The sequence below is a fragment of the Anopheles stephensi genome, chromosome X, assembly GCF_013141755.1.
Source record: "Anopheles stephensi strain Indian chromosome X, UCI_ANSTEP_V1.0, whole genome shotgun sequence".
Classification (NCBI taxonomy): Eukaryota; Metazoa; Arthropoda; class Insecta; order Diptera; family Culicidae; genus Anopheles; species Anopheles stephensi.
Genome location: NC_050201.1, coordinates 5683487 through 5701404, shown reverse-complemented (window position 1 = coordinate 5701404; position 17918 = coordinate 5683487). Strand labels below are relative to the sequence as shown.

At 48.0% G+C, this 17918-nt stretch overlaps 4 protein-coding genes and 1 long non-coding RNA gene across 15 annotated transcripts; 2 read left to right on the top strand and 3 right to left on the bottom strand.

Moving 5' to 3' along the window:
• Nucleotides 1-1098: 1098 nt before the first annotated feature.
• Nucleotides 1099-12874, bottom strand: LOC118515758 (lysophosphatidylcholine acyltransferase). 11 transcript variants are annotated; one of them, XM_036062068.1, is made up of 10 exons: nt 12711-12874; nt 11498-11920; nt 9898-10043; nt 5144-5349; nt 3686-3953; nt 3348-3611; nt 3127-3280; nt 2945-3049; nt 2734-2869; nt 1099-2659 (listed from the first exon to the last, which is right to left on the bottom strand). In XM_036062068.1, exons 2-10 carry the CDS (start codon nt 11702-11704, stop codon nt 2574-2576), a joined length of 1572 nt encoding a protein of 523 aa, XP_035917961.1. In that variant the 5' UTR covers nt 11705-11920; nt 12711-12874; the 3' UTR covers nt 1099-2573. The 11 variants fall into 11 exon arrangements, with proteins under 11 accessions (XP_035917961.1, XP_035917952.1, XP_035917956.1 ...); XM_036062059.1 differs by lacking the exon at nt 5144-5349 and adding an exon at nt 7949-8166 and having other exon boundaries at nt 12711-12853; XM_036062063.1 differs by lacking the exons at nt 5144-5349; nt 12711-12874 and adding exons at nt 7949-8166; nt 12466-12683.
• LOC118515942 lies at nt 11921-13002 on the top strand. Its single transcript, XR_004907542.1, has 2 exons — nt 11921-12076; nt 12153-13002. It is a non-coding gene; the product is annotated as an uncharacterized LOC118515942 (long non-coding RNA).
• Nucleotides 13003-13637: 635 nt separating this feature from the next.
• Nucleotides 13638-15293, top strand: LOC118515886 (protein artemis-like). Its single transcript, XM_036062075.1, has one exon. It carries the CDS (start codon nt 13913-13915, stop codon nt 15149-15151), a length of 1239 nt encoding a protein of 412 aa, XP_035917968.1. The 5' UTR covers nt 13638-13912; the 3' UTR covers nt 15152-15293.
• On the bottom strand, nt 15160-16315 carry LOC118515902 (NFU1 iron-sulfur cluster scaffold homolog, mitochondrial-like). The gene is made up of 2 exons (XM_036062076.1): nt 16162-16315; nt 15160-16093 (listed from the first exon to the last, which is right to left on the bottom strand). Exons 1-2 carry the CDS (start codon nt 16221-16223, stop codon nt 15307-15309), a joined length of 849 nt encoding a protein of 282 aa, XP_035917969.1. The 5' UTR covers nt 16224-16315; the 3' UTR covers nt 15160-15306.
• A 621-nt stretch (nt 16316-16936) lies between these two features.
• On the bottom strand, nt 16937-17842 carry LOC118509459 (XK-related protein 6). Its single transcript, XM_036050533.1, has one exon. The coding sequence runs from the start codon at nt 17840-17842 to the stop codon at nt 16937-16939; it is 906 nt and encodes a 301-aa protein (XP_035906426.1).
• Nucleotides 17843-17918: the final 76 nt, after the last annotated feature.

Genomic DNA, 17918 nt, shown 5'->3' with positions numbered 1-17918 from the left:
CCGGGACAGAGTGGAAGTGGACCACACCCGGAAGTTGCCAAACTCTCAGCTGTCTGACTGTTTTGGTGTGAATCCGTACAGATCATGAGGGAACGTAATAGGGAATATGCCTGCCGATCGTAATATTCACCTGGGGGTATTGCAACCCCGACCAAGACCTGTTGCTCTCCGTTCAAGGTACTTGATTATCCTGCACTACGGACAAGAATGAAGACATATATAGCCTAGAAGAAACTACTCAATATCCTGGTTCGGAATAAGTAGGTTCGAAAAACGCTTAAAAGACCTTCTTCTTCCTTGGCACTAACAAACTCGAGAGGTTTCGGACTGCCATCAGATAACTTGATTTTACCCGAAGCAAAGAAATTAGATTGGGGCGGTTCCGGTGGCCGAGGCGATAACGGCGCTGGTCTTCACACGGCAGGACACCGGGGTTTCAAATCCCATCCAGACCGTCTCTCCCCGTACACAGGGCTGTCTACCTTGCTAGAGTACAGGGTAAAATCAAGTCACAGAAAGCCAGAAATGGCATGCCGAGACCTCTCTCAAGGTTGTAGTGCCAAGTAAGAAAAATAAGAAGGTAGTCAAGCCAAGCCCTGCGTACGGAGGGAGGAAGGTCTAGATGGGATTTGAACCCCGGTGTCCTGCCGTATGAAGACCGGCGCCCTTATCACATCAACCACCAGACCGCCCTGAGCTTAAGAGCACCCAAACGCTACACAAAAACGTCACCCATCCCATAATCCCATATAAATTCTTTCTTAACACGTGTTTCGATTTGTTTATAACCCTCTCTCTCTCTCTCTCTCTCTCTCTCTCTCTCTCTCTCTCTCTCTCTCTCTCTCTCTCTCTATGTATCACGGGTGTTAAGTATGTGTGTGTGTTAATTTTGATTTTAAAATCCACTTTAACTTCACTTTCCATTTTGTGTGTGTGTATTTTTTTATTATTTCTTCTAAATAGTTTTCTCCATTTTGTTTGTCACTGCTTGTTTGTTTTGTTTTGTTTTTGCTTTTGTTTTCCTTTAAGGACACACATGAATAACACATGAAAATCTTAACCGATCGCGCAGAGGAGTAGATTTTGTAGATTTTTTCATTTTTTGTTGTATAGCGAGCCCGAAACCAAACAAGCTATCAATTTGCTGGGTCTTTGCACTGTCTTTGCACAAAATCTTTGCAAATCTCACTATAGTTGTTGCGTCTGTACTGTGGGCTTTTGCTTTTTTTCTTTCGTCCCCCTATTCCAGGGGATTGTAGGCGTGTGTGTGTGTGTTTCTGTATGTATTCCAGTTTTTCTTCTCCCTATTCCGCTGTAGTTAACTAGCTCCTAACAATTATGTGCGCCACGTGACCGGCTAGGGGTTTTTGCACAGCAAGAAAACACAATTAGACACTTACTAAATAAATAAATACTCAAAATATCTTTCTCTCTCTCTCTCTCTCTCCCTCTTTTTTTTCTTGGTGCATTATACGCAAATTTGTGCGACTTCTTCATTTTGTAGGCTGAAACAGGTGGAGGTGGTGGTGTGCGTGCAGATTTTTGTTTTGTTTTGCTTGAGTACACACAGATTGCTTTGCAAATTTGATTTGCTAGTGGACATTTACCATCTTTCTGTTTGTTAGTTAGAGTTGTGTGCTGTATTCTGTCGTTATCACATTTACTATCCTGCCAGTATGGGGTTGCGCGTGTGTGTGTGTGTATTTGCTTTTTGCTGCTGCTGCTATTTCTCCCCCCCCCCTCCCCAATTTCATACACACCCACACATACAGAGACATGCTCACACACATCCACACATTATCCATCTAATAAGTAATATTTTGCTAGAATTATCATGCCTTTGCTTCTGTTTTGTTAATGTATATGGTTCTTTGATTAGATTAGACGCTTGACGACTTTTTTGTTGTTGTTGTTGCTGTTCCTGTGCGTGTTTGTTGTTGTGTTAGGGGGTATTTTTGTTTTGCCGCTCGCTTACAAACACTTGAAGCTAAACACCACCAGAGACTACGCGCGCGCATTTAATCCGCGCGTCACAATTTGGCATTCCAAAATAGTTTCCGAAAACCTAACTCTAAACGCAACCTGAAATCGTTCCTTTTACTCATTGTCGGTGGAGGGGGAGGCTGATGATTAAGATATAAACGCAAATCTTGAGTAACGAACGCTGCGTCCAAAAACAATAGTTGGGGGCTAAAATTAAAGTACTGCTCCGCTTCGGTCAGTACTGGTTCGCGTAACACAACGATGAACACACGGTTAATTACAGTTGTGCCAGGCGCCGAGTGTCAGCCGGCAGTGTGTACCTCTACTCGCTCGGAAACAATGAATCCTTCTTAAGCTACGTTGGTTGGTGCACTCCGCACACGCAACGCATACGAAATGCACTGCACATTTACCGAAAGCGTTTGTCTACCCCTAGGTGTGTTTGAGATTCCGCGATTCTCCATTACTGTATCGCGACCGCGTCTAGGAAATGTTCGCCCACCCCCGTCCCGAAGAAACCGACCGAGTCACGTCGAAGGGGGACACACACCCGCAGAACAGTAGGGTGGGTGTAAATGATGACGATTGAATCAGCCCAGTCTTAAGTTGTTGGGATCGTTATTTTTCTGCAGCTTCGCCAGTAGCGGGCTATGGTCGATTGCTTGTTGAAATTGATCTGGAAGCGGAAAGGGAAAGAGTTTATTACACCCATCCACCTGCTTAGGACGCTCGCACCGTATCGGAACGTACTGAAGTCAATGGTGCCAAGATTGTCGTGATCCGCCTGCAGGAAGATACTGTTCACCTCTTTGCGCGTAATGCGCACGAGATGCTTCAGGGTGTCGTGTAGCTGATTACGATCCACCCGTCCACCGACACCGTACAGCTGAAAGTTTGAGGATGAACGGAAGCGTTAGTGCTTGCGGTGATGGTAGTCGTCAGCTCGGGGAACACTACTCACGTGGAAAAGCGATTCAACAAAGTTTAACTTCGGCTTGTACAGTGTGACCAGAAATAAGGCGAGTAAAAGATACTCTCTGAAGTCGATAACGTCGGGTGATTCGGGCTAAAACAGAAAGGAAAAGCAAACATGGACGTGAATTAATGGCGAAGTGGCACCGGTTGTCGTTCTCCCCTACGTACCCTGTACAATTTATGAAATAGATTTTGTGCCGCTTCCTGTGCCGGATCGATCTGCATCTGTGCGGTGAACTGTGCGTACGTGAGCAAACTGTTCGCATCGGTAAACTCACGCTGGCTCGTCACAATCTTGCGTTCCCGATCGGCAACGTCAATTCTAGGGGAAAAAGTAAAGTAAGCGTAAGTAAGTGATGATCACCCCCGGTTGTAAGGTCTCGCGCTACCTTAGCGTTTTCCGTAGCTTCTCGATATCGGCAATCGCGGCCGGATGGGGCATACCGACATTCTTGACAAACGTCATCAGCTTGCAGTCGTCAAAGGTGTAGTCCGAAATTGGGATCTCAAGCGCTTTCGCCATCAGCATGCGGACGTTGTCTGCGTACAGCTTCGGATTTGCTTTCTCCGCCTCGTTCGGGTAGTACACCGGCAGGAACTCGATTTCGCAGAACGTGTGGAATTGTGTCAGTGTGCGCCATAGTAGCTGGATGCTGTGGAAGAATGGAGATGGAGTTACCGGTTACACTCATTGTAAAAACGGATATTCCGTCGCAGCAATACTCACGCATTCGGACCCTCCCAGGTCCAGGTGACGGTGTCGACCTTGTTCGGGTAGCGCATCAGAACCGGCTGGATCGGTACGCCCGGATAGAACGCACCCGGCTTAAACTTGATCAGCGACGTGCGATTCGTGCAGGTACCTTCGGGAAAGATCAGTATCTGTGGCCAGTCCTCCTTCGAGTTGGCGCGCTGTATAATCTCCCGGATGGTGGTCTGGCGCGAGTGTGGATCCTCCCGGCACACGTAGATCGGTTGCGCGTAGTCGATCAGTTCTTAACACAGACGGGGAAGATTGTTTTGCAGAGATTTTTCCCCAGTTTTTGGTGGGCGGACCAAAACGGAGCCAAAGCAACAACAAAAAAAAACAAAAAAACAGTGCGTTAGAAGGTGCTGTTGGTTGGAAAAGTCCCACCCCACCTACTGCATCACACACGCACACACACAACCTGCGTCCGCACACAGGTGCAGCAAGACGAAACAAACCGAACACGAGCTCTACATACGATGCGGAGTGCAGTACCTGCTCCGCACGGAGTGCATAACATAACAATGACCTGCCAACAACAACACACCAACGCTCACACGCACACAAGCACACAAATGATAAGGTAGTGGTGGTAGAAGACGGAAGCAGCAACTAGACGAAGCGTTGCGAATGGGTTTGTATAAAAGCTTTTTGGATGGAGGGATGGATGGATGGATGATTGGAGTTATATGTTGGTGGAATGCGGAATCGTGAGGGACCTTCGGGGACTGGACACTGGAAGATAGCAAGTGTCCATACTTCAGCACTCCTCACTCGAGTGATATCTTTGGATCTGGTTTGAGGTTATGGCAACTGGAAAGGACGACGAAATGGATTAGGTTCCGGAACAACGTTTGTGGCGTTTTATTAATTTCTCTCTGAATTTGAGCAGAATATTCCAAGTCCAAGAATTGTTAAGAGTTCAGCAGTAAAAGAGTTTAAAAATAAGTTGAAGTTCAGGATATAATATTTGAGGTTATCTAGCTGGACATATCTTAGGATCAAACTGAACGCTATGCTGGATGCTGAGGTAGAGATGGTCTGAACACCAGTCTCACAAGTATAGGCAGACGAAAACTGAAATCGATAATTGGAATGTTTCCAGGAAGAGAAAATGTTCTGCTTCGAGTTGCATACACTGTTCCTGAGAAAATAAAACGCCATAAACTCACTGTAGGAGCCAGCAAGTCACCACGAAACAGGGACGCATGTAGCTGGCTGGTAGAATTGAAAGCGATAGTATAGACAGACAATAGGGTATTGAATTTAGACAAGGATCTACCAAACACGGGAAGGAAAAGTTTGAGGGTTGTAAGTAAGAGAGTGGTAAACAGAAGACAGGAGGACATAACTCGAAGTAAGAAAAAGAATGGGAAAGGATGGGGAAGAAAAAAACAAAAGAACGACACAAAATAATCAAATGGTTCTGACACTTACTGCCGAGGTTGCGGTCAGCGTTTCGTACCAGCGGGCTGGACAACCCGGTCAAGTAGATGATGACCGCGTCGAGGAAGGAGCTGTGCGGGGACACTACCAGTACCGGCGCCTCGGTACGGCTCGCCTGCCGACCCCGGATCGTAATACCCAGTCCGGCGCAGGTGTAGGCGAGCGTGGCGAATTCGCCGAGCGGCCTCTTGAGGCACCTGCTCCGGGTCAGTGCGAGTGGCGCAACGTTTGTGTCATAGTCAGTCAGTGTCACATGACCGCCCCCCCCGGGGTTCCGGATGTGTGAACACAAGAGGGGAGATCAAATGGAAGCGCGGGGTGAGGGGGGGTGAGGGGTAAGGTCGTCAAGGGTGAGAAGTTCCAGTTATCAGTTCCAGGATACGTCCGAGTTGTCCAACGGTGAAGGATCGACAGGATCGTATACACGAGTCCGCGATGTCGCAGCGTACCGGTCGTCGTCCAGGCAAGGTATCGTACAGGTCCAGGGGTCGTTTTTAGGGTCGGTATTGCAAATAAACGTGTGAATGTGTATGTGTGTGTGAAAGAGAGAGAGAAGAGAGAAGAAGAGAAAGATGAGGAAACAAAAAAATGCGGGCGCGACACGGATGCGAACAGGAGGGGGGAGGTGGGTAGGCAGGCAAGGCAGTGCATGCGTGAGTGTGATTGAAGTTACGTCGGATTATGGACGATTACATCGGAGCATGTGAAAGTAAAACCAAATAGAAGTCCGCACACACACACACATACACATCACCCGGATGATGAGATGGGGGCAATGGACGGTGTAGATCACCCATAACCCAATATTCACAGATGGGGGCGAGCAAAAAAGAGAAAGAAAAAAGAAAGAGAGAGAGAGAAAGAGAAGAGAGAAGAAAAAGAGAGAGAGAGAGAAAAATACGCCATGAGAATGAGTGGGAGAATGAAGATGAGCTTTGCTACTGGCTTTTATCATCCGCCGATCAATATGATCCCACCGATCGAAATGATCTGTCACCTATCTGTCAAGCATCGAACTGTCAAGCACGATAAGTATACGTGGAGCATGGATATGATCACTGCTGTTAGAGAAACTCAGGCACGGGATGGATGTAACTAAATTTGTGTGAAGTTTTCCCACCTTCTTTGACACCTTGGCAAATCATTCGTTGGAATGTTTGTGCAAATTGACGTAGCAACAGCAAGCTGTGTACACAAGTACTAGTAGCACTCTGGAGTGATGGGTAAGCATTTCATAGGGGAGTTGTTTTTTTATTAATTTAGTCACAATACACCAAATAAAACATTGAAACGCGAGGAACAGCTGACATGGCAAGTAGCCGTCCATGGATTTATATGGACAGCTTTCGCATGCGCTTCACCGCGGAGTTATAGGGGAGGCGACAAATGAACCTTCATGTTCAGCAATTTTACCATCGCTTGAAAGGTCAACGGCACACACGCACACACCCGGCCCAAGAAAAGCATACGAAAAAAATTAAAGTATGTACATTTCATGAGAAAGCGAAGGAAACTTTAATGGTGGTTAGTAATTTAGTCAAATTTAAGGGTTGTTTTATGTACATATAAAGCCATTCGTATAGGAACGACCGAAAACGATATCTCCCACCAAAGCATCTTTTATTTGAAGCTGTATTAAGAAAAAAAGGGTAATAAATTATAAGAGATGTCTATCTGGTGAGCAATCCTGATTATCAAACTCCCAAAAAAGACTAGAATGATGAGGATTTTTTTGTTGTTGCTGGGATCAAAATGGCGGAACCACGTGATACGAAAGCATAGTGGGATATCTCGCTGACAGAGGGGGATTGAAACGAGAGAACGTAATAAAACTAAGGAAGAGAAAAGTGCATGCATGAGACATTGATGATGGAGATGCAGTTTCGTATGTTCGATGGGTGTAATTTTTTTCTCTCGTTGTCTCGTTTTCTCCCTTTTTCGTTCCTTCAGTAAACGTCTTGCTGTCAGCTTAAGGGCCGGCGTGGAGATCCAAAAGTCTTCGGAAGTAAAACATAAAAGCTGTGTGGTGATGGTGGTGCAGGAAGAAAAAAAGGTTTAGTCATCCCCCGGATACGTCTCCTATTGTACACGATATCGAACACACACACAGACACACGCTCAATCGCACACATGCACAGTGAGAAGCACGCAATATAAGGCCCACAGTTTTTAGTATGACACTTTTGTTTGAATGGAGCAATATTGCAGCTGGAGTGTTTTGTGTTGAAGTGGACAATTTTGGTCCTTGAATGGGTTCCAGGAAAAATGCAGCTATTGTGAGTGGGACTCCTTAGATCATTACCTAAGTGGCAAATTGTGATGAAAGAAGCTCCATTTCTTTCCTTGTGGTGCTCTTTTTCTCTTTCCTCTCTAGTCTAGTTGAACTAGTCTTCTTCCAGCCATTTTTCTGGACGCTACTCAAGATCCAGCTCATTGCAAACACAGAGTCCGCAGTTTGACCTGTCAATTGTCCACTTCATCTTGAGCAGTGTCCAGCAATGGCTGGAACGTTATTAGGTTCGTCTCGGAAACCCTATTAATGTTTCCCCTCTTTCCACGAGAGAAAGAGCCTCTTCCACCTTCCTCCAGCATGACTTGTTATGCACTCAAAGTAGACACACATCTTTGCAGTTCGGTTCGGTTCGGTTCGCGAAATAAAATACAAACATGAGGCAGGCGGTGAGCGGCGTTGCGGGTGGTTTTTGGTGATATGGGGGGGGGGGGGGGACAAGCATTAAAAAAAGCAACAACAGCGCTATTTCGGGGTGCTCTGGGAGTGGGGCGCGTAAAACCTACTTCCAAAGAATGGTAGCGAAGCCGTCTCGTACTTGGCGACGACGGCCGACGGTCCAAACAGGACGACGCAAACGGAATCGTAGAATGCGGTATGGGGCGCCACACAGATAACGGGCGCTTCCTTTGGCGAGGCCCGCACCCCCTTGTACCGGATGTAGTTGAACGAGCCGAACAGGAATAGGGTGCGCATCACGAGCGCGGTAAGCTGACGCAGCTGGCTGTGTACGGTGCAGCGAAGGTGGTAGCCGCGGTGTGGGCGGGGGAATGTTGGGGTACGGAAGGGAAGAATGGGAAAATAAAGAGAGCGAGAAAGAATTGTAATTGAATCTTCGGACATAGCTGGATGGATGGGGGGACCTTGTAATCAGGTGAGAATACATCTTTTAAATTGTCTGGAATTCTAGGATCGCTCTAGGAGGTACTTCAAGAACTCCGAGCTCTGAAGATGATTAGCTAGGAAGTATTTCAAGAACTCCGATCTCTGGAGGTGATTAGCTACAAGGTACTTCAAGAACTCCGATCTCTGGAGGTTATTAGCTAGGAGGTACTTCAAGCGCTGGAGGTGATACGAAGAAGAGATACTAGGAGATCTGTTCTCTTCTGTTGAGCTAAACTATTTGAAACATAATGCCTAACTTTGATGTTGAAAGTCTACAATATTGGATACAATAGATCAAACAATGGGCTACAAGTCTATAAGAGCATAGGAATGTATAAAATTATTAATATCCCAGGAACTCCACAATTGTCGAACCGAGTTTCACATAATCAATTTTCCTATGCATCGTAATGGATACAGCAACATCTCCCGGGGCTCATACATCAACCATTTCAATCTCCAGAGGAACTAATTAGACTGATCCTGCCCCGGATCTCGGTTGAAAAGCGCATCCCACTGTGAATGACAATTGTCATTCGCGGTACAAAAGGCTCGGTGTACCTCATGACGAAAGTCTGGCCCCCCCGGAACGAAAGCCAAATCCGCTAATTAAAAATTGTTGGACGGCGGGTTCCTTCAACAACAGCGACGAGACAAAGTTTCCCTGGACGTCAGCAGCCAGCCAGGGTGCACAACTTTCCCTTTTGCTAAGGTGAACTAATACACTGGAGACGAGATCATTAGGAGTTGCTCCTTGTTGCCTTACCCGTGCACATGTAGTTACGCCGAGAGTGTTAGAGGAAAGTTAGTCACATCAACACCTGCCCCGTAACGTGGGCAACAACAATCGGGACAATAAACATAGCGTGGCGGGAACATGGTATTGCCGCCATATTGTTGCCAACTGCCACTGTACCCGGTGGGATGTTAGTAGAGGTTAGCGAAAGGGTGTACAGACGATGGACACGTGCACGTATTGTCAGGGAAAGCGAATCCAATCGCAACCATTGATACGCTTTGTACAACGGCGCTTGGCGGCATGGAGGAGTATGTCTCTTTTTTCTTTACTTCAATTTCGTTGAACCGTTCTGCCGTACCGAATGCAACGGCACGGACAAATGTTCTGTTCGGAATTAATGAAGCACCCGGCCGCACTCGAGGTTAAGCCCGCGAACTCTGCCCGTACCGAGCGACCTACACGGAGGTGGATTGTTCGAATATTGTTTTACATCGTCAGCTGGACGCGCCTTTGGACCATCGGTATAAGCCCAATCAAACAAAGTTCGAACCCCATCGGAAGACTCTACCCGCGCTTTTAGGACGGGTGACCCACGCAACGGTTAGTGTTGTGGAGTGCTAAAGAACTTTGCAATTAGTAAAACTCGTTAAACTACACACATCAATTTCGTTAGTATATTCTAGCACTACTGGTCTGTGTACGTTTCGAACGAGCCGGGAGGTTTTTGGCTGGTTCAAGAGAAAACCTTGAAGCAAATGGCATCACATTTGCGGGAAAGGGGAATTCCTGGAAGTAACAGTGTAAATTCGCACCCGCAAATCCAATACTCACCGCCTCCATCCAGCCAACGGTTTGTTACGCAGATCTTCTTTGGACAGCCCGTAAAGCCCTATATTGGCGAGGGCCCATGCCACGACCAGACATACCAGTATCAGCACTACACGGAATGGCAGCAGTATCACCGTCAACAGGGCGGTCTAGGGAGCAAAAAAGAAAAAAAGGGATAAGGAATGTCCATTAATAGCTTAACGGTGATGAATTATTGCGGATTACTACTATGCTGGAGATTAATGTCTGAGGATGCATTTGCTTGTTTGTTCGATTGCCGGGACACAATGATGGTTCCTGTGTGCATCTCGCAAAAAAAAAATCAGGATCAGGAGGTGAAGGATTTTTCTTTCTCCCACCAGTAACGAGTACATTGTGAACGATGGCTAAAAATAGTCCTTTGAGGTTTGGTTTCCCAATTTTTTGTTTGTTTTCTACTGAGAGCCTCCCCGCATAGGGAACAACCGCACGGCACAGATCTGGATGCAGATATATGGTGACCTTCGTGTGTAGGTGCGACGGATATTGCAGATGTTCTATCGTCGCTTTCTAGACGTGACGTGGTGACGTGAAAGCGGATGACAGGATGAAAGTGCACCGAGCGAACGGGTGACGCAAACTGGGTAGCAGCACTGAGACCGAACAACGGATCCAGAAATTTCCCCTTCGATAACGTACATTCTTCAGAAGATAGAGTGCACGGAAACTTCCAATAAAATGCATTTCCTTCCATTCTGCAATAAAAATACTGCGCGTGTGTGTGTGTGTGTGTGTCTGACTTTTGTTTTGATACATCCGGGATACCTAACTTAAAAAGACAGTTAAGAGGTGGGAAAGAAACGCCACTTTCTATTATCGATACGCCCACCCACGCACGGGTGCAATTACGGTAAAACGGAAGTGCTTCTTGGCTTAACGACCCAGCCTAACTCATGGCGGGCGTCTTATGGCTTACTAGACTTATTGATACCACGTAGTTGGATGGTTAGTCCTCACTATGGAGGGCATTATCCCGGATGGGATTCGAGCTCCGGATCTGCTGTATGAAGGCCGGAGCCGCTACCGGAGACTGCCCAAGTGCAACATAAATACAGGCTACAAAACAAAGGGGATTCTTAACATGGTAACCGGAAGTGGATACACATAGAATGAATACCGTTTCTTCATTACCATCCAATCAACATTTTTATGTTAAAAAATACGTGAAATAAACAAATGAGATGGAATCGAAGCAGCAGCAGCAGCATCCGCATACGTCACACGACATTTTTTGCTGCTCCAGCTGTCAAATAGCATCAGCGAAATTTCGATACAAAGCTAGAAGTGGCTGGAAACGACGCAAAAAAATGGGCACGCACGCACGCATACAAGAGCACACACACGCACTCGAAGGCCTTGAAGATTGACGGGAGCTTCTTCGTTTCTGCGCCTTTTGCAGGGAAGGTCTTCACACCAAATCACACACACACACACGCTGTATCGCGATTCCTTTCCGATACATTCTTGCATTTAAGATCAAAACACACATACACACAATATCCCAATAAATGCAGATGACAGACAATCGGAAGACTTATCAGAAATGGCCGCTGCCGCCAATTACCTTCGCCTTGTCGACCGGATCGTCCCACACGAGCTTGTGCACGAACGGGTTGACGTAGTGTATTTCGTCCGGTTGATTGTTTGCCGTTTGGTTGTTGCGTTTCGAGTCGCCAGCACCACGGGACGGGGCGGCCGTCACACCTCCCGCCACCGTTGCCGCCTCCGGTACCGTCGTCGCCGGTGGCTCCTTCTCGGCCGTGGCCGCCATGATGCCGTGCACACAATTGTCACGCACGACCGTACGGCACACGACGGGGAAGGATGGGATGGGGAACGGGGAGGGTAACAATTGCAAGAAAAAACCGGAAACCGCGGAAAAACACAATCTCTTAAACACACAGTTACACACACACACACAGATATAGCAACCGGATGCTGTTGGACCGAGGTTTGGTGGACCTCTCGCCTGCTAGCTTGCACTGGACTGGAAGAAAGAGGAGAAGCACATTTTTTAACACAACGGTGACCACGGAAAGCCTAGTGATGGATAACGGAGCACGGGCCCCCTTTCTTTTGCTAAATCACCCACGGAAAAGTTACCACAGCACGGCTGCCAAGGCAATCACCAAGGGTCGCTAAGGTAACGCACACGTACGTTCGATTCGGTTGGCTTTATCCCGTTTTCCCTGTTTCTTTGTTTTTCTTTTCTTCTCTAGGTGAAGGAAAACTGCGTGTTGCGTTTTTGGTGCTGGGGTTTCAAGTTTCACCTCCCGCACCACTGTTATCCAAACACCGCATACACGCCGTTCTGAAGTGTTGTGAAGAAGATTCGGAAGAAAAACACGTTTTTTTGCTGCTAGTGAATCCCGCGCCTGTGTGTGTGTGTATGCTAGCAAATTTTCATACCACCCTCTGACGGGGAACCGACACTCACTGCCTGCTGGTGCTCGTATTCGATTGCCGTCTTACTGATCGGATTTTCTCGCGACGAGCGAAATTTTCCCCACTTTTCCGTCTGCACCCACACACCCTAGCGCAAAACCCACCCACCCGGGGCGGTGAGCGATGTTTTTTGTTGTTGTGTTGCGATTGATTGAAGAAAGACCGTTCGACGCGCACTTTCACTGGTTCCCGGACTGGGTAGACACTCGACACGCGTGGAACCTCTGCTGCGTACACGTACGGTACACGGTCGCGGTTCGTACTGTGATTGAACGCGTGTACATCGGTTTCACCGGGATACGATACAACACTGCCCGGTGGGTGCCTCTTACCCGATGAAAACTCAACGCGAGCGGGTGGGGCAAGGAAAACCCGTGTCTGCGAGCGCACAGCGCAATTTCTATGCTTTCCGTCGTCACACACGGAAACGAACGGTTCGGATGTCTCGTCGACGGACTCGTTGGGGCTGGACTGTTCGCCGATATTCGCGCGAAGAAAGATGTTGTCAGCAGGGGTTGCTCGGTAAGCGTTTTATCGTTTCGCTCGCCATACTTGCGACAACTTTTCGCTCCAACGAAAGATACACCATCGAAAATATACAAAAAATGATTTTTTTTTATGATACGATTGCTCACGAAATGTACTTCGAATTATTAATTATTAAAGATATTAATAATATTTATCTACAATTTTATATGCGAAAAGGAAAATCCAACCGACAACCACGAGCCCTGCCCTGGCCTGGTGTGAAAGAGATGGAGCAGGAACGATTTGCACGATTTGTTTCTCTGCATTTATTTTACTTATTATGCTATTTTTTGCTACACTTTTTAAACCACAATCCAATCAACTCTTTAATGTGTTTCAGATTTAATGTAAAATGAAGATGAAAAATTGTTTTATTTTTATTTCTTAATCTCATTCATGCAATTGCTGCGTCGCGTTGCCTTGTTTTCGTTCCGTCTCGCTTGCTCTAGTGCCACATTGCGGCTACCTGTTTGCTAAATTCGGATATCGACACGCGAACGGGTCGAAAACATGGCGAAACGGTGCACACTGTAGTGATGTCTCATTCTACGGAACGATTCAATCCGCTCCGAGAGCGGAGCGAATAGCTTCACCGGATTGCTCGTTTTCAGATTGTTTTGATTTATTATTTTCCAGAAGGGAGCAAGCTTTATTTCCAACGCAAAAATAATTTTCCGAGGCTGTTTTTCCCCGAATCACTTACAGCAGCGAGTGTGAAAGGTGTTTGACTGTGTATTGCCTTTTTTCGAATTAAAAATGTAACGTTTATTTACTGATTTTGAATTTTTAAATCCGAACCTCTCTAGAAAACAATTGTTGCTGTCATCCGTTTGTTTTTTATTTATTCGTACGGGGAGGAATTTCCAGCCCCAAACGTTGCTGGCCCTGTGAAGCAAAGTCAGCGAGCAGCACGGGAAGGCCCGGAAAGCCCGGATTCCGAGTGTCGTGCCGTATCATTCCACCGGGGCAACGAAGCAGAAGGATCAAAAGCGCCCCCTGCCCAGCCATGAGTACATTCCCAGGCTACATTCCCGAGCTGCCCGGTATCGGTATCGATCGGTTCGACGAGACGGTACGGGACCGGGCCAATGTGTTCTTTCTTTCGCACTGCCATCTCGATCATATGTACGGGCTGTCGCCGAACCACCCACTGCCCGGTACGCTTTACGTGAGCCCCCATTCGGCGGTTATTGTCGGGTTCCGGTACCCGAATCAAGCGGTGTACAAGGTACCGATCCGGGAGCGACTAACCCTGTCCGTTACGCCACCGACCGGTGAGGATCGGTACGAGCTGTGCGTACGCACCATCCCGGCCGAACACTGTCCCGGTTCGGTAATGTTTTACTTCGAGACGAAAACCATCCGACTGCTGTACACCGGCGATTTCCGGCTGTCGGCGGAAAGTTTAGCCGTTATAGAGCAGGATCAAATACGTCCCACCATCGTTTACCTCGACACAACCTTTCTCGAGCAGGATTATACCTATTTTCCGACGCGCCAGGAAAGTATGAACCGCATCAGAACGATCTGCTCACAGTGGCTGGATGCGGATCGGCGGAATATCGTTACCCTTTGGCTGCCAGCTCTGTACGGGTCGGAAGAATTGTTCCACCAGCTTTACTTACATCTGCGCGAACGGATACATGTCTACGCGGCACAGCGTGAGACGTACCAGCATTTCGAAACCCTACGGGACGTGTTTACGGATGATGCGCTCGGTGCACGAATACACGCTTGCAACGGTGTAACGCTGCAGGGTGAAATGGTGTGCCGAAAGCAGGAGCATAACGCTAGCTTTATACTAACGATCCGGCCATCTGCACGCCGCTGGCGTCACCTACAACGCGACCAACCGTTCTGGTTGGAGTGCAGCAAGCAGCTGTGGTTCGTCTGCTATTCGTCGCACGCCAGCAGCTCGGAGCTGATAGAGTTCCTTCGCAAGCTTCAACCGGAAGCGCGAGACATCCGGTTCAGTGTGGTTGGGGATGAAATCGATCGTATGCGCAAGGAGGAATATCTATCGTCGTTGCTACCAACGACGGTCGAGGAGCGTTTGTTCGATGAGGAGGTGGTGGGTGGCGAAGAGGGTGAAGCGATGCTCACCCTGCCATATAATGATTTTAGTGCTGGGACAAGGACCGACAAACAGCTTACCACGACCACCGACAGGATGCAGTTTGATAGTGAGGAGGAAACCGATGAGGAAACTCTCGCACCGCCCTGCAAAATGGTAAAGCGATGTTAAAAGGACCGTTCTCGCAAAACGCTCTTCTATTTGTTAATTTCTGCATTTCATTATTGTACCGTACGCAAATCACACTAAGCTAAAACGAAATAACGGAGAGAATGAACAAAATAAATGACCTAGCAGGCGCCCACATCCCCTACAGCCGGTGTCGTCTAGGTTTTGTTCTCCGCCGGCGGCTCCTCCTTCTGGCGGATCTGTTTCTCCAGCCGGGAAAACTCCTTCTCCGCCATCTTGTCCACCTCGTCCGTCACCTGCTCGACCGACACCACCTCCGGGATGTAGAACTGCAGCATGTTCTGGACGCCGTTCTTCAGCGTCACGATCGAGCTCGGACAGGACGAGCAGGATCCTTGCATCTTCAGCTTCACGATCCCATCGTCGAACCCCATGAAGATGATATCGCCCCCGTCCTCCTGTACGGTCGGCCGTATGCGCGTATCCAGCAGCTCCTTTATCATCTGCACCGTTTCGTCGTCGTCCTCGTTGAACTGGGTGTCCGGGTTCGGTTTTGCGTCCGTTACCACCGGCAAACCGGAAGCGAAAAAGTCCATTATCACCGCAAACACTTCCGGTTTGATGATGCGCCATTCGGCATCCTCTTGCTTCGAGATGGTTACGAAATCGCTGCCGAAAAAGACGGCCCGCACGCCCTCAACGCGAAACAGCAGTTTGGCCAGCGGGCTACACTGGGCTGACGATACGGACGGGAAATCCATCGTTTGACCCTTTTCCAGCACCGATACGCCGGGCAAAAATTTGAGACTGTCCGGGTTCGGTGTGTCCTGCGTCTGGATGAACATGGTACGCTTCCAGATGGGTTGCTGTGGTGGTGTAAGTTTCCGGCTCAGCACCGGCTGTACGAGCGCGTTATCGGTGTGCGGTAGCAGCAGCAGCGTGCTGTACGACGACGGTGCGGTGTTTGTGAGCACATTGTTGGGGCTACAATTTTGGAACAAAACATTAAATTTACACCCAAAACCGAACAAAAAAGGAAACGAACTACTTACAGCAAACGGATGTAGCTGAGTCTGGTAGCGGAACGCAGGAGATTTTTCGTATTTTGCAGCATCTTTCGCTCGATTTCACTCACACTGGCGGCGGAGAAAAAGCGATTACGATTGTTTTGTTATGGTTTCGGAGCGGTTTGACGTTTCGCGTGTAAACAGCTGACCTTCGACTGTGTGCTCATAGCGAACGAACGGCTGGTTTGGTGGTGGATGTAATTTCACATTCACAATGATGAACCCACTCGCTGTCGTCGTGTAAAATTACGAAAATAAGTTTTATTCGATGTAATATGTGCTTTTGCAAGAAAATTAAGTACGAATTTTCGACTATTTTTTTTATTTACAAAAGTACTGTATTTAGGAATCATAAATGAGTTTTAGGAGTGATTTGTTTTAATACAACTTTCAACATTCATTTCGTCTTAAACTATTAAAACAATTTTAATTTCTTAGCTTATCTCTAAACAACTATAGCTTCATTTGAAGGAGGGTGGAGATAACAAATTAAACTACCTGTATAATATATACTGAGCGGATTATACAAACTGCTATTACTATTCCTTTGTTCCACTTCCCTTGGATATGATATGTACAAGACATCGCATCCTTTCACCTACATCACTATCCTTAATGCATAATAAAAAAAACCTTTCGAAATTCTCCGGTAGGCTATTCAGTCTTCAGTGTACGTTACGTCGCAGTGGATGTGTGGAAGTAATAGCGCCAGACCCATCCCGTCCGCAATTCTTTGGTCTTGCAGCCGGCGCTGGTCCTACTATTCACTCGCCTCGGTTCTTGCCTCGAGCTGGCGTGAGGTAATGTTGGGATGACAGTAGCGATAAAACACCACCATCAGACAGATGCCGATCACGAACGTGACGATCGGGAAGCAGCTTAGCACGGCCGTCCACAACGCCGACCGCTGGATGGTTGGATTGCGCACGAACATTGCGTACAGTACGCTGCACGCAACCGTTTCGAGAAAGCACACGACGTAAAACAGTGTGTAGCGCAGCCGGGTTGGGCCTTCGTGCAGGGGGATGTAGTTAAAGATGAATACGGTCCCGAACGCACCGGAGAGTAGGGTGCGTTGGGCGATCGAGTCACCGCAAAACCGGGGACGTTCGTAGCAAAACACCCACACGGACATGAGGATCGCGTGAGCGGCACAGGCTGCTGCGGTGTACATTGGAAATACGCTGGCAACAGTAGCAATGGCTAGTACGCGCGCTACCGTTACCGCAAACTGCCACGCGATGTGTACGATCGTGCCTGACCAGGGAATGTGTCGTTTGTCGAGCCGGGCAAAGCGTACGCACCGATAGTGGGATGCCATGCACCAGGCGATACTGCCCATCGCACTGACGATCGATAGCATCTGCAGGATGGTAACCGGTCCGGTCGATAGGACGATGGTAAGCTGCAGGATCTTCTGGAGCGTCACCTCAAGCAAACACTCGAAGATGCGCAGCAACGCTACGTCACTGTCCTCCTGCACCAGCAGCTCGTAGGCACGCTTCTGGGCGGTCCAATCTTGGCGTCGTTTCGCGGCGTAACAAGCGTACGACAGTCGGAGCGAGTGTGAGTAACGGCAGAAGAAGGGCATCACTACGATGCAGAGAAGCGTACTGCAGCACGGTTGCGATTCCCGGCGCTTTCGGCGCGTATCGTCCAGATACATCAGCAAGCTCAGCAGGGTGGTAATGATGGCGGGAACGAACAGCCCGATCAGCGTCAGCCCGAAGTACACCGTGCGC